The following is an 8,952-nucleotide window of genomic DNA, read 5'->3' as shown; positions in this document are numbered from 1 at the left end:
TTAATTTAAGTTTTGGAAAAATTAGAAATCATATGGGCTTTTTAGTAATTTTAGTTCAATTCCAATTATGAAATATGTATTGTTACCAAATTAAAGAATTGGAATACTTATTTCATTCCAACCTCTTCTATTCCCAGTAATACCTATTCATTTTCCTAATGGAATACTTATTCCGCAAACCAAACAGGACCTTAATGTACCAAGAGTCGAGGGAAGTCATCACCAAAGGCCTTTTAATGTTTCTTGTGGTGCTTTTGTTTTTTTGGGGGTGTGTGGTTGTTTTGAGTTTTTCTGAAATGAAAACATACCTTCACCGCCAGCTGCAACAATATCTGCAAAGAGAAGTTTAGGCACGGCATAATGCTCCAAACCCTATATAAAATTTACCGATGCTGCTCTGTTAAAACTTTTGTTTGCTAGCATCCAAACCTCAAGCTAAAAAAGTGAAGAGGGTTAGTTAACAGATATTAACAAATAGTTACAGTTTGAAAGCGATAGATGAACTAAATCTGTAGAAAAAACAGAAATTGACATTAGCTCAAACAAGCCTATATTGGTCCAAAATAGGTGTGTCCTAAATCCAACACTTCTAAGCAGACTAAGGATGATAGAACAAAGCTAAATAACAAACCAAGTTAGTAAGATATCTATATAGAAATGAGAGAGAGAAACAGATTGATCACCTAAGTTGATATGCCACACATATACATATTTACCTCAGTCAGGTCCGCTGCCCCTTTTAATGAACTCTTTTCCGTTTACAAGAATGATACTGTTCTCCGCCATCCTCATTGGATCCACTAACCATCTGCCACCTGTCACAACTCGGATCATCAGAACCAGACTTTGGATTGTGCTTAGAATGTCTGGAAGTGTGACTGCTCTCTTTCTGTTGCCTTTTCTGATCAATGGAAAGACTTTGGTCCAGACCAGATTCTGTGTGGCTGTGACATTTGTGATTGTGCCTTTTGTCGTCAGGCCTATTTCTCTTTCTTTCAACTTCGTTTTCTTTATAAGTTTGATGATGACTCCGACTAGAATCACTACCACACTCATCTCTTTTTTCACTGTGCTTTTTGGAGCTTCTATGATGATATTTGTGGCTCTTTTTCCTACGCCACTCGGGGCTACTGGGCATATCTTCTACTTCTGAACTTGGTCTCTCCGGGTGATGATATGACCTCCCATCTCTAACAGCAATTGAAGAATGAGAACTCTTCTCAAGTCTGTCATCATCCAAGTTGTCGTCATCTGTATAATAATCATGCAGACTTTTCTTCTGTGACCTCTGAGTAAAGCTGCCATCGGAGTAGTTTACACTTTTTTCTCTCTTTATAGAAGATTTATAGCCACGTGATCTTTCTGTCTCGTTATACGGGGCACCGTTACTAAAATCATCATCAGCATCACGATCATCGAGAGATCGGTTTCTGGTGAGCAAAGAAATACTAACAGAAATCAGAAAAATTGAAGGATCAATGCAGTAAATATTTTTCCATGAGAACCTAAAGAAGACAAAAGCTTACAGGTAAGGATTTCCATAAATGAGAGAGAGAGAGAGAGAGAGAGAGAGAGGGATTCCATCTAACATATATCTTAGAAATTTCCGGAGAGATTATTAATTTTTAGTTAGCAGGAAAACTCTCTAGTTACAAATGACATACACATTAAAATTCAAAATGGTACAAAAGACCTGGACTCGAAATCTTATGACAAGAAAAATGATGATTTTTTTTACAAAAAGCGCAAGCATGTACAAGAAAAATGATGAAAACAAATTTTTACAAAATGCAAAAAAACATTACTTGGTACATCTGCAAAGCATATCCCAAAACAACAACTAATCTAACAAAGAGAACCAGAAAATTTAACAAAATTGATTTGCAAACCTTAAGAGCGTGTTTGGCACAATTTTCAAAAGCTGCAAAACACTTCTCAAATAATTTTTTTTTGTTGTTGTTGTTGTAAGTAATTAAAATTCATTAAAAAGCACAACGGCACAATTCAAGCACATAGGAAGTATAAAAGAGAAACACTAAAAAAAAAAATCAAGAAAATCATGAAAACCATAAATTTTATAGTCAAAAGCAATTGTTTAATGGTAAAGTGCATTGAAGAAAAAGGGCCTTTAATTTTACCATCGTCCTCTCACATACTTCAAAACTTCGACAATTTATTTCCCTCAAAATACACCACATTAGGTAGGTGGAACCATCTTCCACACTACAGCACTATGAAAGCTACCAAACTACCCCCTTCAACAGGCAAAGAGGTCTATCACTCATCTATGAATGACCCAAGCTAATTTCACACTCTTCTTACATATACAACACTAATCAATCACTATGATAAGCCGTTTCTTTAGGTTATCCATAGTGAGAATTTTCCCTACAACGGCCGACTAAGCAAAGAACGCTATTCTTAAGGGAACCTTGTTCCGCCAAATACTCTTCCAACGGAAAGAAGTAATATCATGGGGAGCAAGGACACTATAGAATGATCTAACATCGAACAACTTCTTGGAAGAGGCTCAACAAAACTTGTCCTCACCACTCCATCTTAATCTAAAGGAATACAAAAGATTGAAGAATGAGATAAAGAAATCCACCTTCCAGTCATATGCGCCACTTTGATAAAATAAACCTTCTACTGATGAGTGCCATTAGAAAACTCTAAATGATATGCCATGGAAGCGTCCTTAAAAAGAAAAAATATTGAACTCTCAACTCTGGAAAAGCTACCTTAAGGGCCTAATTCTCAAACCATATGTCGTGCCAATATCTAATCTTGAAGTCGTGACCCACATTAAATCTTGTATGACTAGAAAACTCCCTCCAGCCCTTCTTAACACTTTTCCATAACCCCACCCCATATAACCCATGAACATCATTTAAACATCACCCACCCCACGAGCTGCCATATTTAAAATCCACTACCATCCTGTATAGCGCCTCTCTCATGCACGTAGTGCCATAACCACTTCCCCAAAAGAACTCAGTTGAACAAAAGTAAATTTCGGACCCCCACCATTAACAAACTTTTCAAATAAATATCAAAACACTTCCCAAAAAACAAAACGGAATACAAAAAAGTCTTCAAAAAATAAAACACAATCTTTTAAAAAACTTCCCACATCTTCATATAGGAATTTTTAGAAAACACATACTCATTTTTTCAAGTGTAGAGGTTTGCCTTTGTTATTTATAATAAATAAATAAAAAATTATATATAGTCTAGCCTCCATTGGTGGAGGCCACCCCACAAGATTTGGCTGCAGCCATCATAGAGCCACCAAATAGATTCGGTGGAGGCCATCAGATCTGCAAGGCATTGCGGGGCCACTAGATGCGTCTCGAACCACCATAGTGGCTGCCATCAAATCTACGCAGCAGCCATCACAATGGCTGCCGATCTATTTGGCAGTTTATGGTGGGGCCAAATTTGCATAGCAAACACAGCGGGCCAACGATCTGTTTGGCAGCCACCATGGGGCCCACCGCCAAATCAGCGTGGTGGCCACCAGATCTGTTGGATGGCCTTCAGAGGGGTGACAGCCACCACCCCATTGAGGCTATCTCCAACAGACTAATTTTTGTGGCTTTTGTGCTTTCGTTTTATTTTTTGAAAATACTTCTAAGTTTTTTTCTTTCAAAAACACTTCTTAGTTTACCAAAAAAAAAAAATCTTTGGTGAAACCCCAAAGAAAACACTTTTTCAAATGTGGTCCCCACTAAAACATTTCTCAATTGTCACTTTTTCCAAGATTCTTTTCAAAACCCAAAACACTTCTCAGAACTTTACCAAACCAATAGATTTGCTCTAAGATAGATCCAGAAAGCACTTGAGCATTTACATGTTAGAACTGAATTACTTGCATTCATATCCATTGCAATCATAAAGAAGATGCGTAAACACCATAAAGCTAATAACAAAAGAAAGTACGGCGGACAACAATGAAGCTAATCCCAAATATATAACAAAAAAAAAAAAAAGGCATAGCCAAGAAAAAAATTAGCCAAACGCCTTCTATCGAAATTGTTATAGCCTGATATTAAAGAATTACCTCCTCATATTCTCATTTGAGATTTTCTGTCTCTTTCCAAAATTTTGAAAATCCACATATTCTGGATGACTTATATGGTGTTTCTCAATCCCCCCAAGTTGAGGTGCCGCAGCTCCCATCGTCACATATCCACTGCAAAATGTTTAAGTTTCAAATTTTATATGACGCAATAAATTACGCAATTTTATTTATTTATTTAAAAAAAAAAAAAAAGTGAGCAAGTTGATCAAAACCAATATATTAAGAAAAGAATTTACCTGAAGCCAGGAAAGCCACCATACATAGATGGCATATATGTAGGAACAGCATACGGGGCAGCTGGGACCATGGTTGCATTAAAGGGCATCATCCCAGTATTGCAATATAGATTCCCATAGGGCCTGATATGGGACAAGGGAGTCCCATTCCAAAACGGCCGGGCATAACCCTGCATAACTCCTGGAAACATAGCATTTCCTAAAATCACAAAAGAAAGTTAGCATCCCAGACGAGCCATAGACAATACATATACTTACGAGAAATATAACAGGGGAAACCAGACTATACCTCTCTGAAGCATAGGATGTGGACTGGAAGCAGCTGGGCAGTCCCTTACAAAATGGTCTGGTGAACCACACATGTAACACGTACGGTCCCCCTGATTTCAATACAGCAGCTTGGATCAGTTTAAAAGGGGAAAAGTAAAGAATAAACACCCTCACAAAAGTTTCCAACATGCACACAACACGTTTCACTTTTTCCCTTTTTTAATATTTTTCACAGCCTGGTTAATAACCCAAACAGGTAGGAAATTTGAGGCAGTGTTGACCACCAATGAGAACCAAACTACTGAGTGAAACAGTTTTCAGGTGAATCAAAACAAGCAAACAAAGAAAAAAATGAAACATGAAAGAAAAATTCCAACACAAAGCTCAGGAAGATTCAAAAACAAGACTTTTACGTGAGAGCATCAGGTACAATCTTATAGAAGGGGTCCAAGTAGACGGACAGAAACCAGGGGTTTGTGAGAACAAAATTTTGAACTTCTCAAAAAACCCAGCAAACAGATTCTCAAAGTCAGAAATTAGATTCGTAAGATAATATTTCTACTTGGATCCTCAGGTGGGCGTCCCTAATTCTTAGTCTATGTTCTTAGCAAGCCTGTCCACAGAATGAAAGTCTTTGCATGTAGATTATAGTGACCATTTGGTAATTGTCACATTAATAATGCAAGTTTTTGTCAAAGCTATTACCTTTTTGTGTCTTCCAGTATCCACGAAAGTCCTGTCTCTATCTGCAAATTTAATGCAAGTGTCAGAACAAACAGGAGATATATTGGAGATGATGCCTATATGAGGTTAGAAATGAGACCAAGAAATTTTTAAAAATAAAAATAAAAATAAACCAAAGATGTAAATACTACCTGCAGTACTATTAACCCAAAATCCCTTCTTTTTCTTGAGATTGGATTCAGCTGGGATAACATCAGAAATAGAAAAATTAGAGTTGCAGAGCCAGACTAAGATAAATATCACACAGACAATACTACACATTTTATGTCCACTAAAGAATACATCTGCTGCACTATATCAGGAACAACATCATGGTTACAGCCTGACGTATAGAATGCAGCTCCAACATTGTAAACAGTAAGATTATCTTACTTAGAGAATTCACCGGCAATGAAGTCACAGAATTAATAAGATGATACCTTCCTCATGGATGGGCTGACTTTCTCCTTGAAAATCATCAAAAGCAGCCAAGTCCCCATGTCTATTTTCCATATCCACAGGATGACGAGAACCATGTTGATTTATCTTGTGCGCCAAAGGAGGTGCTTTCAAAGGATTATTCACATTGACACGAGAATTAATGCCACCCATGGATGCATTGTTTCTGATCAGTAGATCATAAGCAGATTCTACCATATTTTGATTGGATCCCCTCCCTGTTGCAGAGGGAGAATGGGGCTCTAGCTCTTTTTGAAAGATAGTCACACCACAAGACACATCTTTTGCTTGAATTCCAGATTCACCATCTGTTTTTTGCATTATTAAATAGTTATTCACCAGAATTTAGTTGGTGGAAGGACATTTCAACAGTAGATAATTTCCCTACCTGGAGCATATCGCTGAAAGGCAGTGCCTGAACCAGTGGTTAGAATTTGGGACTCAAGGAAATGCTCAATTGCTTGCCTGAGAGAGACATTTGGCAGCAAATCCTCTACTCTGCATCTGGTAGAAAAACACTTAGGACACCTCCTTTTCTCAAGCAGGACCAGACGAATGCCTGCACCCAAAAATCCACAATCAAGATACAAAAAGAAAACAACTGAGGGTCACCAAGGCCTCTCAAAACTTGAGGCAGATAAATTAGCATTAGAATTTTGTAAAGGAGGAAATATAAGTTTGTCACAAGGCTCAAAAAACTTCAATGAAAAATAAAAACTCAAAAGGAAAGAAATACAAAGAAACAAAGTAAGGTTCAATTTAACAGATGATTGTATGTACCATAACAAAAAACTTACATTTCTGACAAAAACTATGCTGGCAGCAAGGTATCATCACAGCCTCCTTAAAAAATGAATCACAAAGAGAGCACTTTAGCTCCGATGGCAAGTCCGCATTTTGCATGGCTGGAGGACTGGTATCAACCACTCTTCATATTTCCATAAGGCAAAAAGAATCAGATATTTGATGCCAAACAACCAAAAGAAATTAAAAGGAAATGACTAACTATTATCCTACCTTTTTATGTTCGTATCTTCTTCAACTTTAAGCATTGGTTTTTCCCCAGACATATTCCCTTCAATCCCACCATGTGCAGGACCTGATACTGAAATTGAAGTGCATGGTAAGAATAGAGCTAACACCTCAAAGATTTTTAAAAATATGTACGGGTACATTAAATACCTCTAGGAATAGCCTCACTAAGGTCACTTCCTTCAAGTTTCTGATATCCTTCCGTACATGGCTTAGAACATCTGAATACACATAAGAATAAATTATGAAAGAAGGGGAGGAAAAGCCTAGGATTAGACAAAGTTTGACGCATCGGCAACAATCATGCGCAGGTAGAATTCCAGGGATAAAAAGTATACCTTGCAACATAATCACTTTTCTCATCATTGCCAGTGCATGCATTCATGTCAGTATCAAGATCAGCACAAGATGAGGTTGCCTCAGGAACAGGATACAAGTCAACCCCAAAGTCATCAAAATTGTCCACTTCAACATTCTGTAACATATAAAAGTTATACCGAGGAATCGAATGATATAGGAAAGTAAAATAAGAAAGCAGGTAGATAAAGCCATAGTAAAATAGAGCACAATGCCATCTCCAGAAATAAAACTACATGATAAATATGCGCATAGGCTTTACAGGACAGCACCAACATGTTAGTCACAGACAGCAGTTGCTGTTTGGCCACTGTACTGAAGGTGCTGTAGTCAATCTAAAATCCCACCCTTAAAACCTTCTTGGTTATTCTTATTTTTTTCATTCTAATTTATTTGACAGCTTTTAAACTAGGTTCCCAGAAGAAAAAATTTATTGACATACCGCAGGAAGAGTTGAGCTAACCATCCTAGTGTCCTTGTTTTGAACAGTCTCAAACGAGTTAAAGTTTGCCCTGCAACACAGCAGTATTATGTAAGAAAAACTGCATGAGAATATCAATACAGCCTCAACTAATACAGAAAAATTTGCAAAAGTTTAAGTTATACTTGCGTCATCACTCACAACACATACATACAAACTGTCCTCGATTGCTAAAAACTTACATATTGGAAGGAACTGATCCAGCAGGCACTCTTTTGATTATCACACTTGAACCGCTCGGAATTTGAAATTTCTCGTCAGTGTACTCTGAATTAATCCCAAAAAAAAAAAAAAAAAAAAAAAAAACAAATTGTTATAACAACTCTATATCAGAAAACTTGAAAGAAGAAGGGGGAAAGAAGAAACAGAAAAATACAACTAACATAAATGCTCTTCAACTCCTTTGAATTTAAACATTTTTCAATTTAGTACTTCTAGCCTCCAGTTGGCTTCTCAAAAAGATGATAGTAAATATATGAATAAACGTTAGCTTAAATTCTTATGTAAAACCTAATTCAAACAACTGAAGCCATCGTGTGTAACAAGTAATTGGAAATCGTGTTATGTACATTTCAAAAGCTTGATATGGGTACGAAATTGGTTTTGTGAAAAAGGCCCTAATGAAATCAACCAAATATGATATTCGGAACACATGCAACCAAACACAAAGAAAGACTTGCGAAGAAACTGCAAACAGAGAAAAAAAAACAAAAAACAAAAAACAAAAAGCAAAACAATTGAACTCGATTCTGTTGGTCCGTCTCTCGAGAACCAAGAGAGGGAGGGAGAGTTGACCTTGACCAGTGAGGGCATCGGAGAATAGAAGATCAAAGTCTTGACAGATATCAAGGTTCTTGTGGCGAATGATCTTGGATTTCAGATCACGAACCGATACGTAAGGTCCTCCAATGTCTACCGAATCGAAGTTCGCTGAGCTCCTGAATTTGAACCGAACGGCCATGGCCGAGTCAATCGCCGGGTTGAATAGAACTCGGATAAGGAATCACTTGAATCGGAGAATTTCGGTATTTTTGGTTTTTGGTGCGAAGGTTTTAAAGATACAAAACCTAATGCCTTTTTTCCTCTTTTCATTCCTTTCTTGGTTTCTTTCAAATATATATATATTCCTTTATTGGTCGGTCCAAAAGAAAAGGGTACTTGCTGTTTAGCAAAACCCCAACGCGTAACGCCATAAGGCGGTTAATCATGAAGATCACGTATTTGGGCGTCACATTTTTCTTACGATGTTTGCGCGTTTGAAACAACATAAATAAGAAAATAATTGATTTTGAACCAGAATTATTTGATTG

The 8,952-nt window shown here is 37.1% G+C and overlaps 1 protein-coding gene across 1 annotated transcript; it reads right to left on the bottom strand.

Moving 5' to 3' along the window:
• Nucleotides 1-345: 345 nt before the first annotated feature.
• LOC132185890 (E3 ubiquitin ligase PARAQUAT TOLERANCE 3-like) lies at nt 346-8,717 on the bottom strand. Its single transcript, XM_059599697.1, has 15 exons — nt 8,438-8,717; nt 7,825-7,909; nt 7,604-7,673; nt 7,143-7,279; nt 6,955-7,025; nt 6,790-6,877; nt 6,570-6,700; nt 6,161-6,331; nt 5,754-6,080; nt 5,466-5,516; nt 5,296-5,336; nt 4,610-4,700; nt 4,321-4,519; nt 4,064-4,195; nt 346-1,430 (listed from the first exon to the last, which is right to left on the bottom strand). Exons 1-15 carry the CDS (start codon nt 8,601-8,603, stop codon nt 740-742), a joined length of 2,451 nt encoding a protein of 816 aa, XP_059455680.1. The 5' UTR covers nt 8,604-8,717; the 3' UTR covers nt 346-739.
• Between the last annotated feature and the right edge of the window lie 235 nt (nt 8,718-8,952).

Source organism: Corylus avellana, chromosome ca6, assembly GCF_901000735.1.
Source record: "Corylus avellana chromosome ca6, CavTom2PMs-1.0".
Taxonomy (NCBI): domain Eukaryota; kingdom Viridiplantae; phylum Streptophyta; class Magnoliopsida; order Fagales; family Betulaceae; genus Corylus; species Corylus avellana.
The sequence above is the reverse complement of the archived record's forward strand: the minus strand, read 5'-3'. Positions and strand labels throughout refer to the sequence as shown.

Coding starts and splice junctions, on each gene's coding strand:
- LOC132185890 (XM_059599697.1), bottom strand. CDS start 8,603: ATGGCCGTTCGGTTCAAATTCAGGAGCTCAGCGAACTTCGATTCGGTA. Junction 7,280..7,603: donor TTAGCTCAACTCTTCCTGCG/GTATGTCAATAA, acceptor TATATGTTACAG/AATGTTGAAGTGGACAATTT. Junction 6,701..6,789: donor GAAGATACGAACATAAAAAG/GTAGGATAATAG, acceptor GGAAATATGAAG/AGTGGTTGATACCAGTCCTC.